Genomic DNA, 16,972 nt, shown 5'->3' on the forward strand with positions numbered 1-16,972 from the left:
GAGCTGTCACACGCCAGCTCCTGCTCCTTGTTGTTCAGCAGGGTGGATTTGAATCCCTGCCATCAGCATCTCACTGGCACTCACACAACCTGCCCCCTCCCTTCTCTTCTGGGGCATCTGTGCTGAGCTGTGCCGCCCTGCCCCTGCCAGGAGAGGCTGGCGTGCCATGGTCACGTGGCGCTGGCTGGGGGAGAGGGGAAGGCAGATCCCAGAGGGGGCTGGGTGCAGGGTTCTCTCCTTTCCATTCAGATCCTTCCCTCCCCTGTGCCGATGGTCCCTTCCTCCAACTCCCGGAGTGTGCATGGGGGAAGAGGGGGCTGTGCTTAGAGATCATCTCCCCTCCCAAGGGCCCTGGCCTTTCTCCAACCCGTCTGTGCTCTTGAACCCTGCAGGTGACCCCGCTGAGTGACCCCCAGCGCCTGTCCCCCCGCAAGGAACGGGGACGGAGAACCCCGGGGTACCCAGTGCTCATCGAGCCATCCAACAAGAGACACTGACCCAGGCCAAACAGCGGGTCCCTCCTTCACCCTCTGCCTGGAGGAGCCTCCCACTCCTAGGCCCAGACGCCCCTGGACAATTCATCTTTCCGCAGAACGTCCAGGCCTCCTCCGGCGGCCCCCTTGGCCAGGCTGTCTGCTGCTGACGCCAGCTTCGCGGCCCACTCGAGACGGTTTTGGGGGGTTCCATTTAGCTGTTGACTTTGCAGCCGAGCCCATCGACCTCCCAGCCTGCATCTCTCTCGGCTTCCTCCCCGCGATGACAGCAGCGGCTTAGCCTTCCCCGCTGGCCACGGCAGCCGAGGGCCGGGCAGAGGCGATAGGAGCGTGAAGCGGGACCACCGTCTGCCAGGACACGCAGCGACTCACAAACGGGAGAGGGGGCTCGGGGGGCCCACGTGCTGCAGTCAGCCGGGTCAGCCGGGGCCAGTGCTGAGCGAGGCTGTGGGATCCAGCAGCCTGCAGGCGCCGTCTGGAGGGGAAGAACACCACACCCTCGCTCGTCAGCATCCGCGGGGGAAAGAAACCTGACGGGCGTCCTTCGGCAGCTGGCTGGCGACGGGCTCTGGAGCTGGCAGCGCCTCCTGCAGGTCACAGTCATGAGGTGCAGGTTTCAGAGAGGCCAGTGACAGTGAGGAACAAATCAGAAGCCACCTGCTAACTGGGGCTGTGCTGACAGCTGGCCCCTCCTCACCTGAGCTCCTTCTCTGCCAGAGGGCTCGGTGCCCAGCCCGACGCCCAGGCCTTGTCTAACGGGAGGTTCCCTGACGGCCGCCCCTGAGAGGCTGCACTCTTCTGAGCCTGCTGCTGCCTGGCTGGAAAAAGCCCCCGTCCCATAACTCTTCCCGGGGCTGCCTCTGCCTCCGGTCTCCACCCATCACAGCCCCGGACGCCCTTTGCCCGCAAGTCCAGATCTTAACTCCACGTTCTTCTGCCTGTCTGTCCCACCACCGACTCCTCCGAGAAAGGACCCCGCCCATCCTGCCCTCCGCCAGGATGAACGAGATCCCAGACCTGGCGTCCCAGTCCTCCCTGGGGGTGGTCTCGGCCACCTGCGTCTCCAAAGTAGAGCTGCGGGTCAGCTGCAAACACCTGCTCGACCGGGACACGCTCAACAAGTCGGACCCCTGTGTGGTGCTGCTCATGCAGTCCCAGGGCCAGTGGATGGAGGTAGGTGGGAGGCGCAGGCGGTGGGGCCAGCATGGGGCTGGGTGCGGGCAGGAGGGGGGCCTCTTGGTGTTTCTATTGGCCTGGCCGCATGCATGGTGCTTACACTGCTGGGCGTGCCCATGGGCCGGGGGCAGCACGGGACAGCCAGGGGAACAGGGCTCAGCACGTACCCCGGGGGCCTCTAGTCAGGGCTGGGCCAAGGGACTTCTCCCCAGACTCTGAACAGGAATTTTCATCAATGTTCGGGGGGGGGCAGATCTGGATGAAAACGTGCTTGTTTGCGGCTGCGAATTCCACATTTGAGCAGCCCCTTTCCCCTCTCCCCTCAGTCGCTTTGTGGCCTTGGAACATTTTGTAACACCCGGTGTTCTGGATCCATTCGGGGTGGGTGCCAGAGGGGCTAAGCCAGAGTCAGGATCCCTGTGCTGCGGGCAGCACCCGCACAGGGCTTCTCCCCACGACACTGCTGCACCGCTGCAAACGCCCAGTGTAGACGCTCCACACGGGTGTGAGTGAGCTGTGGGCCCCCCTCCACCCCCCAAGTCTTGTGCAAACCCTCACGTTTGCAGGCACTTGCAGGGTTGCTTTGAATTCCTCCTGCACTCTATGAACACAAACAGCTGGGTTTGAGCATCCGAAGTGGCGGAACCGGATGGGCCCAGGGGGAGTTTTCCTTTCCCATTGCTGCCCCCCCCGCAGCCTTGGAAGCAGAGCTGGGGGGATGTTTGTACTGAGAACAGCTTCCCCTGGGTGCTCTTTTCATGGCCATTCCCTGCCGATGGGGGTCACGGTCCCGGGTTCGGAGTCACCACAGGGGCACTTTCGTGGCACGTCCATTTGGACCTGCTCCTGGGGGCCTGATCCAGAGAGTTGCGCTCATCCTGTCCGGATCCGGGAACGATCCCGTGTGTCCACCGGGTCCGGGCACAACACACCGAGCTGGAATTTCACATCCCTGCGTGCTGGGAATTGTCCCTGGGATTTACTCAGCAGCTTGGCCCGAGGGTGACCAGACAGCAAGTGTGAAAAATCGGGACAGGGTGTGGGGGGTAATAGGTGCCTATAAAAGAACATGCTCCAAATATCAGGACTGTCCCTATAAAATAGGGACATCTGGTCACCCTACTTGACCCTGATTGCAGGTGTGTTCAGGGAATTGCTGACTGCCGTCAGAAAAAGGCCAGATTCCCAGAGCTGGTTCTCACGGCTGATTCCCTGGGAGCTGGGGCAGGCAGCGCTGAGCTGCTGCTGAGCCAGTGTGTCCGGGTGTGGAGGGGGGGCATGTCCACGCTCCCCCACCCCCAAGTGCACTGGGACCAGGGGGTGGTTAACTAGCCGGTGATCCCTGTTAGGGACTTCAACACCGCTTCGCCAGAGACCCGCTGTGATTGCAGAGGCCCCAGCCTGGTGCTGCTCCCTGGTCCCTCGTCTGAGGGGACATCCTCATGTCAGCCCTGTCCCCACCTAGGAGCGAGTCCCGCCCCAGCGCCCGGGCAGGGGCTGAGTCACACACACTGGGTCCCATGGGCGAGCTGTGGCAAGCGGCGAGAGCCCTGCTTAGCCATTCAGCCCAGGGCCTTGTCAGCGTGAGCTCCTCAAGGCTCACAGCCCCCCAAGGCAGGGGATGCAGAGAGGGAAACAGAGGCATAGAGAGGGTCAGGGCCTTGCCCTCAGTCAGTGGCAGAACCAGGAGCCCTGGCTCACAGGCTCCTGCCCCGGGCGCAAGGCATTGCCGCTTTCTGAGCCTGGTTGAAGAGGGAGGGAAAGGAGCGTCAGGCAGGCCCTCCCGCTCCCATGACCCTACTAACCCCGGCTCTTGAGCCCCGCTTTGGCTGGCTTTGGTCACACGCCTGCCCCGTCGCTCTGCGGGGGGACTGGTTTTAACAGCACTGAGGCTTTTCTGCCATCTCTCGTGGCAGGGGGTGCGGGGCACGCGGGGGGCCCAGCCTGCCTGCGCTCACCCCTGCCTGGCAGAGCGAGCAGAGACTGGGAGGCAGGGGGCCGACCCGGGTTCAGCTCCCTACTCTGAGGCCGGCAGCCTGTGCCATGCAGGGTCCGCCTGGATGAGGCTAATGAGCCCCTGTGGCCTAAACAATCGATGCATGACCCTGTAGGTCCCATCCTCTCTCTCTGCCTCAGTTTCCACATTGGTCATACTGGGATAGCTCCACCACCCTGCCTCACCATGGAGCTGCTAGGGCTAATGGAGATGCTAATTAATGAGTATTAATTACCTATCATGTGACACTGGGTGAATGTGAGCGATGGATTCTGGGGGCGTCACCACAAGGAGAGTTTCTGAGCCTGGGGACTTTGCAGTTGATTCACCTGGGTCCCAGTGTCCCCCTTTTGCCCCAGCTGACCCCTTGGGCCACATTGAGAACTCCTTGCTCACATTGTACAGGGGCAAAACTCCCTCTGTGGTGGATGCCTGGGCCTGTCCGCGGGGTCCGGCTGTTGTCAGACACCTGCAGTGAACCCTGCTGGGATGCACCCATCGCTGGACTCCCAGACCCCAGCCCTAGGGGGTTGTTTGTGCAACAGACACAAACACTTTAGCCAAGGAAATATCACCCAGGCATCACAACCGGGTCTCCATCCCCACCAGGGCCCGTTGCAATCTGTGCTGGAAATAACCCGGACTGCCCCTGCTCCTGGGACTGCCACCAGCAGGAGATGGGGGACTGTGGTGCCAGGGGGCACTGAGGCAGCTGGGGATGCAAGGTGCCATGCACGCCCTGCTGCCCATAGGCCACAGCCCAGTGCTGGCCAGGGAGGGAGCTGTGCTGAGCCCGGTACCTGCAGACCCACCTTCCCACCTTCTCCATGACCATGGGGCAGTTGGCAGTGTTGCTGGGACTGGTGCTGACCCTGAGAGGGGTCAGGTTGGTGCCATGGCGTGGCCAGGCTGGAGCCGCGGGCTCCCTGCTGGCGCTAGATGGTGGGTGGGGCTTTGCAGAGGCCCTGCCCCTGCCGAGTTCTCTCGGCGGGCGAGGGAGGCAGCGGGTCCGTGGCTCTCAGTGCCTGGAGGTGATGGCGGGGCGGTGCTGCTCCCTGGAGCCCATTCTGCGCTCCCCAGGGTTGATCTGGGACCCGGGCTCTGGGGCTGGCGCTGTCCTGGCAGGGTGCCTTCCCCAGGAAGTTGTTCTGTTGACTCAGAGCTGGCAGGGGGTTGGTGTGTGGGAGGCCGCGCCGTTCCTCCTGCCAGCATGGCTCAGCGCATGAGAAAACGCACACCCAGCCCTTCCTGCGGTACACAGGGACTCGGGCTCCAGGCAACACCCCTGCCCCCGGAGCCCCGCTGCTCCCCGCCGCCCCTGCCACTCCCCTCTGGAACCAGGGCCCGACAGCAGCCCTGGGGAGAGACTGGCCTGTGTATCCCACCCCCCGACCCGTGGCACGGAGCAGGGTCACCCCATCACACAGCTGGGCTGGCGCCTCCTGGCTTCAGGGATTGCCATGACACCCCCGCGGGGCCCCACATTCACCTGGTAAATCAAGGGCCAATAAAATACGAAGTTGGCTAAAAAAGTCCATCCCCCCCCCCCCAACAAACCTGGCCAGCTGATAGACTACGTAGCCAGAGCCCGCCAGGCCAGCGTACGTGTGCAGGACATCGTCTGCAACCACCACTGATGGGCTCCATGGCTCCTGGAGCATACAGCCATGTCTAGTCCTCCTTCTTCTGCTGCACTGAGATGGGCAGGCCAGGGGGCTCTGCCCCCCCAGAGCCCCTATATGCTGCTTCTGGTGTTTGGCGTTGTCTGGGATGGGATGGGCGTGCGTGCCCTGTCCTCCTGGGCTTGGTCCAGGAGGCTTCTGTTCCTCCGCTAGGACTCACCTCAGACCTGGCTGTGACATGGGCCAGGTGGCACAGCTGTCACCGTGGGTACGGCGTGGGATGGGGGGGCGGAGCCGTCACCATGGGTACGGCGTGGGATGGGGGGGCGGAGCCGTCACCATGGGTACGGCGTGGGATGGGGGGGCGGAGCCGTCACCGTGGGTACGGCGTGGGACGGGGGGGAGGAGCCGTCACCGTGGGTACGGCGTGGGACGGGGGGCGGAGCCGTCACAATGGGTACGGCGTGGGATGGGGGGGCGGAGCCGTCACCATGGGTACAGCGTGGGACGGGGGGGAGCCGTCACCGTGGGTACGGCGTGGGACGGGGGGGAGGAGCCGTCACCGTGGGTATGGCGTGGGACGGGGGGCAGAGCCGTCACCGTGGGTACGGCGTGGGACGGGGGGGAGGAGCCGTCACCATGGGTACAGCGTGGGACGGGGGGGGAGCCGTCACCGTGGGTACGGCGTGGGACGGGGGGGGCGGAGCCGTCACCGTGGGTACGGCGTGGGACGGGGGGGGCGGAGCCGTCACCGTGGGTACGGCGTGGGACGGGGGGGCGGAGCCGTCACCGTGGGTACGGCGTGGGACGGGGGGCGGAGCCGTCACCGTGGGTACGGCGTGGGACGGGGGGCGGAGCCGTCACCGTGGGTATGGCGTGGGACGGGGGGCGGAGCCGTCACCGTGGGTACGGCGTGGGACGGGGGGGCGGAGCCGTCACCGTGGGTACGGCGTGGGACGGGGGGCGGAGCCGTCACCGTGGGTACGGCGTGGGACGGGGGGCGGAGCCGTCACTGTGGGTACGGCGTGGGACGGGGGGGAGGAGCCGTCACCGTGGGTACGGCGTGGGACGGGGGGGGAGCCGTCACCGTGGGTACGGCGTGGGACGGGGGGGCGGAGCCATCACCGTGGGTATAACACAGGACAGATGTTAGAGTTGTCACCTTGGCAGATTGCTGGCCTCTTTCTGTTTTGAAATCTGAATGTTGAATCTGAAATTTGAATCTGATAACAGTTGGACATTCTCATTGTAATGTTTCTTTTGTGCTAGTTTCCTGGTATTAGCTCTTCTGTCACTACTTCATGATTACTTGCCTTTGGCTCAGACAGTTGGTTTGGTGTTCGCAGTTGGACAAGTCGTACAAAACACACAATGTCCAGTAAGTTCTTGGAATACAGTGGGCACAAGTTTTTGTTCCAGCGCGTGGAGGAAGTAACCCGGTGCAGCCATTGTAGGATTGAGTCTGACCAACAGGGGGAGTTGGCTGCGAATCTGAAAGCTGAATGCAATTTGGGTGAAAATGACCACGAAATGGTCGTTTTTATGATTCTCAGGAAAGGAAGGTGTGAGAGCAGTAGAAGAAGGACAATGGACTTCAAAAAAGCGCACTTTAACCAACTCAGAGAACTGGTAGGTGAGGTCCCACGGGAGAATATCTGAGGGATACAGGAGATCAGGAGAGCTGGCAGTTTCTCAAGGAGGCACAGCTTCAAACTATATTAATATATTATTATTAATTATTATGAGTATATTAATAAACAATATTAGAGGCACAGCTTCAAACTATCCTGATGCAAGGAAAGACAGGAAGACTAGTCAGAGGCCAGAATGGCTGAATCAGGAGCTCCTGAATGACCTGAAAAGCAAAAAAGGATCCTACAAAAAGCGGAAACATGGACAAATTGCTAAGGAGCAGCACAAAAGAACAGCACCCGCATGTAGGGACAACAATCAGAAAGGCTAAGGCACAAAATGAGTTACACCTAGCAAGGGACATAAAATGCAATAGGAAGCATTTCTTTAAATACTGTAGGAGCAAGAGAAAGACAAAGGAAAGCGGAGGTCCTCTACTTAGCGGGGAAGGAGAGCTAATAACTGATGACATCAAGCAGTCTGTGGTACTTACTGCTTATTTTGCTTCAGTCTTCACTAAAAAGGTTAATGGTGACCAGATATTCAACCTAATTAATATTAAGAACAAGGGGGAAGGAACACAAGCCGAAATAGGGAAAGAACAGGTTAACGAATATTTAGATAAGTTAGATGTATTCAAGTTGGCAGGGTCTGATGAAATTCACCTTAGGATACTTAAGGAACTAGCTGAAGCAATCTGAGAACCATTACCAATTATCTACGAGGACTCATGGAGGATGGGTAAGGTCCCAGAGGACAGGAGAAGGGCAAACATAGCACCTAGCTTTAGAAAGGGGAACAAAAAGGACCTGAAGTATTATAGACTGGTCAACCTAATCTTGATACCTGGAACGATACTGGAACAAATTATTAAGCAATCAGTGTGGAAGCACCTGGAGGATAACAGGATTATAAAGAATAACCATCATGGATTTGTCCAGAACAGATCATGCCAAAGCAACCTGATTTCCTTCGTTGCCAGGGTTACTGACCTACAGATGTGGGGGATGTGACAGTCGATGTGATGTCTGACCCCGTTCTGTGTGACATTTTCACAAGGAAACGAGGGAAATGTGCTCTAGATGAAATTACAAGAAGGTGGATGCGCAAGTAGTTGAAAGATCGCACTCAAAGAGTAGTTATCAATGGCTCACTATCGAACTGGGAGTGGATCCTGCAGGGGTCAGTCCCGTGTCCAGCACTATTTAATACTTTCACTGAAAACTTGGATAATGGAGTGGAGAGTGTACTTATACAGTGTGCAGATGACATCAAGCTGGGAGGAAGTGCAAGCACTTTGGAGGGCGGGATTAGAATTTAAAATCACCTTGACACATTGGAGACTTGGTCTGAAACCAACAAGATGAAATGCAATGCAGAGAAGTGCAAAGCACTGCACTTAGGAAGGAAAAGCAAATGTACAGGTACGAACTGGGGAATAACTGACGAGGTGGTGGTGTTGCTGAAAAGGGATCTGGGGGTTAGAGCGGATCACACATTGAATCTGAGTCGACAATGTGACGCAGCTGCAAAAAAGGCCAATATAATTCTGGGGTGTGTTAACAGTCATGTTGTGTGTAAGACACGGGAGGTCATTGTCCTGCTCGACTTGGCCTGGTGAGGCCCCAGCTGGGGTACTGTGTCCAGTCCTGGGCACTGCTCTTTAGGAAAATGTGGAGAAATTCGGAAGAATCCAGAGGAGAGCAACAAAAATGAGAAAAGGTTTAGAAACCCTGACCTGTGGGGTGGGGTTAAAACACTGGGGATGTTTAGTTCTGAGAAAAGAAAACTGAGCGGGGACCTGGTAAGTCCTCAAATCGGTGAGGGGCTGCTCTAAAGAGGACGGGGTCAGTTGTTCTCTGTGTCCACTGAAGGCCGGACAAGAAGTGATGGGCTTAATCTGCAGTAAGGGAGACTGAGGTTTGATATTAGGAAAAACGTCCGTTGGCACTCAGGGTTTTGTCCTACTAGCCATGAGCCCGGGGACTGGCGCTCGCTATGAAGCACGGCGCGGTGTGTTGAAATATTCTAACAATGGCTCAGCTTGAATCTGCCAGGGCTTTGTTATCTGGACTGACTTTTCTGCTAACCCCCTTGCCTGGGCTCAGTGTGGGCTCCACGCAGAGTGCTTGGACTGAGAGCTCAGAGGGTTGCTGAGAGAAGCCCCTCGTGAATTGTCACTGCTCTTTGTCCACCCGGAGTGATTTTCACCATGATCCCATTGCCACAGCTCAATGAGCACCGTGAGCGGTGTCCCTGGATAAGAGACGATCCTTTCTATTGAATTCCCACAGATCCGCTCCAACCTTGGGCCAAGGACAAGCCGGAATGTCATGTGGTTTTGGTGGCTTTCGTGCTTTCTGCATCATGTATTGATTGCTGATGCCACCTTTGGGTACTTTCCCTCCCGTGGCAGCATTCACACCTGACCAGAACGTGACGTCTCCAGCTCCACTCTGATGCTTCTCAGTACCCAGGTGGGCTCTGTGGAGCATTTCCAGCCACGTGTTGTGTAGCATTACGACACACGGTCCTCTGCAGCAATTTCATCTCAGCTGCGGGGGCCTGGGCTTGCCCTGTGGCCAGCCATCTGGAATTACTCGCTCAAGCTCTGGTACGGTTGGGACCTGTTTCCTGTCCCAGTTGAGCGCACCGTGTTTTCTGTTAGAATGTGAGTTGTGTTTACTCTGGACTCCGCCCCACCTGCTCCTCGCCTTGAAAGCGCATCCGCTGGAAGAAGCAACTTCCTCTGGGGCCCGTAGCTCAGCGGAACCTGCCATTCTGCAATGTCAGGCCAGACCTTTGCACCATGGGGGTGTGGGGTAGAGCCTGGCTACCAAGGGCTCATGCTCCGTTGCTTCCCCAGCCAAATTCGGCCTCTGAAGCATAGTCAGGAAAGAGCTGCAAACAAAAGGGCCGGGGGTGGGCCTGAGCGCAGTCCTACTGTGTGGAGTCAGGGCTGGGAGCCGGCGCCGTCCGGTGATTGTGTCGCAGCAGCACGGCCCCCAGCCCGGGTGAGGGCAGAGGGTCTCCGCTCAGCTCTGAGCACTGCAGCACCCACAGGGCTGCACCCACACTTCATAGTGATGTTCCCTTGCCAGTCAGCCCAGCCCCACTCCACACTGGCCCCAGGCAGCCCGCTGAGGGAGCCCTTCCTGGGGCCAGCGTGGAGAGAAATTTGTCTAAGCTTCCCAGGAAGCTCTGGGAGGCCTCCTCATTTGGGTGTGTTTCCATCGGTGGCCTTGTCTCCCCTGGTTCGGGTCGTGTTGGGCTCCTTTGTCACCGACACCTGCTTCCCTTCATTTTAAGGTTTTTCCCTGGTCCATGGGGTGTTGATTGTTTTCACCCCAGCTGTGTGTGATGGGGTGCAGTAGGCGCACTGCACAGGGGTGTGTGATGGGGTGCGGGAGGAGCACTGCACTGGGGTGTGTGATGGGGTGCGCCAGGAGCACTGCACAGGGGTGTGTGATGGGGTGCAGTAGGCGCACTGCACAGGGTTTGTGTGACGGGGTGTAGTAGGAGCACTGCACTGGGGTGTGTGATGGAGTGCAGTAGGCGCACTGCACAGGGGTGTGTGACGGGGTGCAGCAGGAGCACTGCACAGGGGTGTGTGATGGAGTGCAGTAGGCGCACTGCACAGGGTTTGTGTGATGGGGTGCAGCAGGAGCACTGTACGGGGGGTGTGTGACGGGGTGTGGCAGGAGCACTGCACAGGGGTGTGTGATGGGGTGCAGTAGGCGCACTGCACAGGGTTTGTGTGACGGGGTGCAGCAGGAGCACTGCACAGGGGTGTGTGATAGGGTGCGGCAGGAGCACTGCACAGGGTGTGGGTGATGGGGTGCGGCAGGAGCACTGCACAGGGGTGTGTGATGGGGTGCGGCAGGAGCACTGCACAGGGTGTGGGTGCTGGGGTGCGGCAGGAGCACTGCACAGGGTGTGGGGTGTGGTAGGAGCACTGCACAGGGTTTGTGTGACGGGGTGCAGCAGGAGCACTGCATAGGGGTGGGTGATGGGGTGCGGCAGGAGCACTGCACAGGGTTTGTGTGACGGGGTGCGGCAGGAGCACTGCACAGGGGTGGGTGATGGGGTGCGGGAGGCGCACTGCACGGGGTGTGGGTGATTGGGTGTGGTAGGAGCACTGCACAGCGGTGGGTGACGGGGTGCGGGAGGAGCACTGCACAGGGGTGTGTGATGGAGTGCAGTAGGCGCACTGCACAGGGTGTGGGTGATGGGGTGCGGGAGGAGCACTGCACAGGGTTTGTGTGATGGGGTGCGCCAGGAGCACTGCACAGGGGTGTGGGTGATGGGGTGCAGTAGGAGCACTGCACAGGGGTGTGGGTGATGGGGTGCGGCAGGAGCACTGCACAGGGTTTGTGTGACAGGGTGCAGCAGGAGCACTGCATAGGGGTGTGGGTGATGGGGTGCGGCAGGAGCACTGCACAGGGGTGGGTGATGGGGTGTGGCAGGAGCACTGCACAGGGTTTGTGTGATGGGGTGCGGGAGGAGCACTGCACTGGGGTAGCTGCACTCGGTGCCCCCAGGCAGACACGGATCTGCACCCGGCGCCCTTGGGCAGACAGATCTGCACACGATGCCCCCGGGCAGACACAAATCTGCACACGATGCCCCATGGCAGATACAGATCTGCACCCGGTGCCCCATGGCAGACATGGATCTGCACCCAGTGCCCCTGGGAAGACACAGATCTGCACGCTGAATAAAGCACTAATGATGGGCTAGAGAATTTGCCAGCTCGGGGCTCCCTTGGAAGGCATGAGAGGTGGTGAGGAGAGGCAGATGGGAGCAGCTGAGTGGTGGGGGTGCATGTGGCCAGATGCATAGCAAGTGCAGGGAAGGATCAAAGCATGCTGGTTTCTGTGCTGTGCAGCCGATCCCCCAGCCGAACAGCAGCCAGGGGACTTAAGCGGCAGCTAAGTCTGCTAAGCCGTCCAATTGTGTGTGTCTGTTCAGCAGTCTGACGCCGGTACAGAGATTTGCGGCAGCAGCTTGATAATCCTGAGAGAAGAGGCTCCAGTCCTGCAGAGTCCCTGCCAATGGCTGAGCTCCGTTCCCTTCCTGCCTGGGACCCCAGGGCCTCGGCTAGTCAAGACCTTGGCAGTGGGGCCTGAGCCCTCCACGTCCTGGCTTTCTGCACATCCATGAAGGGTCCCGATCCTGCATTCATCCTTCCACTCCGGCTCAGAGCCCATGGCCACAGCCAGGGGCTGGCTGGCGAATGGGGGATCGGTCCCTCTACCAGTCCCCCGTCCCGAAGTCTTCCTGGCTGAAATCAGTGACAACTGGGTGCCGCTCACTCGTGCCAGAGCACCTCCCGGGAAGCTGGCTGGCTGGGCCCAGGCAGGGGGCCTGCTGTGCACAGTATCCCTGGGAGTTGCCTGAGGATCCGGGTCACAGCCCTCCAGTGTTTGCAGGGTCCCCATCTGCCCCCCTACCACTGCCCTGACGGGGCTGCTAGCGGGGCATCTGCCCGGGGGAAAGAAGAGGATACAAGCAGAGAACAAGGGGCAGGGAACCCCTTTCCCCTGGAGAGGGCTTACTCCTCCTGGGGAATCCTGTTCTCTCTCCGCACAGCTTCTGGGGCTTCCTGGGTCCCTTCTCTGCAGATCCTGGCCCAGGCACTTTGCTCATTTCCATGCACAGGGCTGATCCCACGTTGATTGGGTGGGTCCTGAGCAGCCTGGAGGAACGGGTGCTCCCTCTCTGCCCATGTAACGGGCGAGTGCACCTGGCACTGCCCGCAAGGGAGAGCAATGAGCGCCCCTCTCGCCCGTAACATCGGGTGCTGCCCACCAGCGACATGACACCCTGGTGTGGCTAGTAAATCAGAGGGGCATGGGCCCTGTTCAGCTTCCAGGGAGGAGGTGGCAAAGCTGCCGTGGCCGTTGCTTGGAGGAGGTGCTGCCCCACAGAGAACAGCGGGCGTGGCCCCCTTGGTGGAGTCCATGGGCGGCTGAGTCCAGAGACTGGAGAGGGGAGGGCTGGCTGGGTGAGGCACCCTGAGGCATCACTGGGACAAATACCCTCCAGCTCCAACAGTGCCCCCTAGTGCTCAGTACCCAGAGCCCCCTGCACCCCCCAGGCATGGGCCTGAGCCGCGAACTGGTGACACATGCAGCTTTCTCTTCCCAGAGTCATTGATGATCGAGTAGCTCATTAGCATCTCATCTGCATTCCCCACACTAACGAGTCCGTGTTCAGCAGGGTTTGAGACGTTTTATTCAGTTTCCTTAGAAGTGCAGGTTTCCGGGACGCTGGAGCTGCTGCATCCCGGGGTGGCTAGTGACTTGGCCGGGCATGGGCCCTGCTCTGGCTTCCCGGGAGGGGGATGGCAAAGCCTCAGGGTGTGAAGCCGCTTGCCTGTCAGAGGGGACATCGGGGCACTGCCCAGCTGCCGCCAAGCCAGGGACATGGGGGCAGCAAGAGAAAGCGGCAGCCCAGAGTTAATCCCTCTCTCGGTGTGAGCGCTCCGGGGTTTAAGTTCATGGCAGTTCATACAAACACGGGGTTTGCTCCTGCGGGAGGGACAGAGCCGAAGGTTTGATTCTGCTCCTGCATTTTCCCCTACATTCAAACTGTGTTTAGAACTGCGTTTAAAACCAATGTAGAACTTGGGCCCTTCGGAGGGGAAAAGCCCTCGGTGCAGGGCATGTCAAAGAATTCTGCCGCTTGCAAACTGAGACGCGGTTTTAAAATGGCTATTTTTGTAGACCCTACCAAAACCTGCCTTTTCAAGTCTTGCTCCCCAGCTGTGTTTTCGGCAGCAGTTAAAGAACAAAGCCCCTTGTCAGAGCCGGGCCCGCACAGGGCCAAGGGATGGTTCAGGGCACTGTAGGCACTGACCCTGAACAGGGACTAGGTTCATCGGGGCGCCATCCAGGTCTGACATGCGGAGAACCGATCGCTGCTCGTCTGCTGGGAAGAGGCGGTGGAAAAAAACGATGCTTCTCTTTGGACATTAGAAAGGGCAGGATAGTGCCCCTACTGCCCCCCGTCCTCCCCGACCGCCTGGCATAGCGCCCTCCAGCGGTGGTGTTGTGGGAAGGGAGCACTGCTGGCCTCTCCTTGCCCAGTGGGCGTTTGCGGCGCTGGCAGCTGGGAAAACCCTCTCCCTGCTGGTAAGTGAGGCCATCTCATCCGGAGCACCAGAGCCCAGGTGCGGTGCAGAACCAGGCCCTCCCCCAGTGCAGGGCTGTAGGCCCTGAGGGCCCAGCCTTGTGGGTGAAAAGAGGCAGGGGTCTCCCCACGGGGAACAGAAGGCTCCGTCTCTGAGCCCACCATGCCAGTTGGCACCAGCTGACAGCCTCCGTGGCAGAGGCTCGGGGCCTGGAGCCAGCGCCCCAGCCCTGTGGGTGGGTGGGGGGCAGCCTGTGAGGTGAGGAGGGGGGAGCTTACTTTTTGGTTATTGCTATTGGTTACTGCTATTGCCGGGGCTGCTTTGTGGATCAGGAGAGGCCCTCGGTCTCCAGGGCTGCTGGGCAGGGCCCTGATTCTCCTCTGGCCTCCAGGTGGACAGGAGCGAGGTCATCAAGAGCAACCTGCACCCCGTCTTCTCCAAGGTCTTCACGGTGGACTATTACTTCGAGGAAGTGCAGAAGCTGCGGTTCGAGGTGTATGACAGTCACGGGCACTCCAGCCTCGGGACACACGATGACGACTTCCTGGGGGGCATGGAGTGCACAGTGGGCCAGGTACTCGCCCTTGCTGTCCCCCCGGGACAGGCGCCCGGGAGTCGCTCCTCTCGCCTGTCCCCAGCCTGTGGCCCAGCTGGGCTGCGGTGTTTCCTGCGGAGGAATCCTGCCATTCGGCGGTTCACTGCTCCCGGGTGCGGGGCTGCTCCATTCCTTGCCTGGGAAGGTGGCTCAGTGTGGCCTGCAGAAGGGCTTAGCGGTGCCAGGAACATATCACCGCCATAGCTGCCCGTTGCAGGATATTGTCATTGCGATTAGTGGCACCCCCTAGGAGTGGGAGTTCTGAGCGCTCCCGGCCTAGGATGGGCTGGCGTCGGACCCGCCGTGCGCTGACCTCCCAGGGCTGGAGAAGTCCCAGATAGTCTCTAATGGCATTTCCAGTGGGACTGGAAATCCCCCGGGGCCAAGAGGAAAGCGGAGGGAGGATGTGGTGGGTTAACGTGGCCAGGGCCAGGGAGAACTTGACGTAGCAGGGATGGCTCCCAGCTCCAGGAGAAGGGAGCGATTTCAGCGCTGTCAGGAAGCCCCGCTGCTTGGCACGTCTTAGCGCTGACTGTCTGTAAAGGCCAAGCACTGTCCATGAATCGCTGGCAAGTCCTTGCCAGGGCCCCGCCAGGCCGGGGGAGCTCGGTGTGCGGTGCAGGCTTGGCTTAGCGCTGGTTCCACCCGCAGGGGTTCACTGGCCCCCGTGCTGACGTCCTCCGGCATGACTCGTGCCAGCGTCCCCTGAGTGACTCAGACGCTAACGTCTCTCCCGAGACGCCTCCCACAGCAACGTGTCTCCTGGGGCCGCTCGTGCTTCAGCACGACTCCAGTGCCGCCATCTCTGGCATGGCTGTGTCTCCCCGGGGGTGTCACCTGGCCCCATGGCTCCCCTGCCCCCATCCCCAGGGCATCGCGGGGGCCCACAGCTCCCTCTCCCCCGACTCACTCTATCATCTTCCCTTCCAGATTGTGGCCCAGAAGCGGGTGACCAAGCCGCTGTTTCTCAAGTACGGGAAGTACGCCGGCAAGTCCACCATCACGGTGAGTGCGGCTGGCCCGGCCTGTGCCTCCAGGCTGGCTCCGGCTCTCCATTGCCTAGCGGTCCTGCTGCTCATGCAGCCTGCAGGGAGGGGGGACATGTTCAGCTGGGCCTGCTTGGGCCGTTCCCTTTGGAAGAGGACAGAAAGGGGCAGCCCCCAGAGCTGCATGGTGCCCTGCTCTGGCTGCCTCAGTGCCACACGGCTCTGCCAGGAAACCCTCGGACATGTACCCGTCCGACAGGCTCTGGAGCCTGGTGCTCTGTAGGCAGGAGCTGTCTCTAGAGAGCTGCCCGGTGCTCTGCTCCCCCAGCCCGGAGCTCCGCTTTGTATTTCTAACGCTGCCGACCCCACACCTGCCCCAGAGAGGGGTCCTGCCACATGCTCCGGGGCTCTGGCCTGGCTCACAACCAGCCAGGTTTGTGCTGAAGATCCTGCTGCTGCAGGGGCCGAACTCCCATTGCCTGTCTCCTCCTGCCCCCCAGCCCATCCCACCCTGCGCAGACTAGCCCTGATCTGCCTCCGCCATCTCCCCAGACTGGCAGACATGGCTCAGGGCAGGGGTCAGTCCCCAGAACCCGGGTTCTCATCACTGGTCCCTGGCTCCTGCCCATAGCGGGGAATCCACATTAATTCCCCAGAGCCCAGCCCAGCCACCTGCTCCATGCAGCGAGAGAATTGTGCTCTTTGAACATGATGGAGAACACACTAAAGAGCGTGCTGCGATGGCGGCCCCTGGCCCCCGCTGCCTCTCCCTGCCCTGCCGCCCCGGCCTGGCACATGGCATGTGCACAAGGGCCTCTCCGTGCCCTGCCGCCCGGCCTGGCACACACATCACTGCCAATGCCTCCCAGGTATGCTCTCTGCGTGGTGGCTCTAGCCGGCACCAGGCGGGTTTCTCCCTGGGGCTTGTGCCTGGCCGCTTGTCTCTAAGGGCCCCTTGGCGCTCTCCCCTCAGGTGCTGTCAGAGGAGATTTCCGGCAACAACGGCTACGTGGAGCTGGCGTTCCGGGCCAAGAAGCTGGATGACAAGGTACCTTCGCCTGCTGTGGGGGGTGGCCGAGAGACTCCGCTCCACCTTCGCTGAGACCCTGGTGCCCCCAGCCCCCCGGATCGGGCGGGTGCAGCTTGGGAATGGCAGCATGGAGGAGCCAGCGTGGTTATTTGCTGAGAGCTGGGAGCTGTGGCTGCTGACTGACCTGGTGCCCCTCCGGCACGTTTCCAACGCTCTGGTGCTGCTGGGGGAGGCTGGAGCTATCCTCGGCAGAGCGCGCAATGGGAGCAGCCAGGCCAGCTCGCCCCTCAGCAGCCTGGTCAGCAG

General features: G+C 60.4%; 1 protein-coding gene across 1 annotated transcript in view; it reads left to right on the forward strand.

The window, feature by feature from the left end:
- The first annotated feature begins 1,493 nt into the window (after nt 1-1,493).
- The window catches only part of CPNE7 (copine 7), a 30,653-nt gene continuing 15,174 nt past the window's right edge, over nt 1,494-16,972 (forward strand). Inside the window, exons 1-4 of the mRNA XM_077830983.1 lie at nt 1,494-1,667; nt 14,447-14,629; nt 15,581-15,655; nt 16,610-16,684. Of these exons, the coding sequence (XP_077687109.1) occupies nt 1,494-1,667; nt 14,447-14,629; nt 15,581-15,655; nt 16,610-16,684 (507 nt within the window). The remainder of the gene's footprint in view (nt 1,668-14,446; nt 14,630-15,580; nt 15,656-16,609; nt 16,685-16,972) is intronic.

Source organism: Eretmochelys imbricata, chromosome 12 (genome assembly GCF_965152235.1).
Source record: "Eretmochelys imbricata isolate rEreImb1 chromosome 12, rEreImb1.hap1, whole genome shotgun sequence".
NCBI lineage: Eukaryota > Metazoa > Chordata > Testudines > Cheloniidae > Eretmochelys > Eretmochelys imbricata.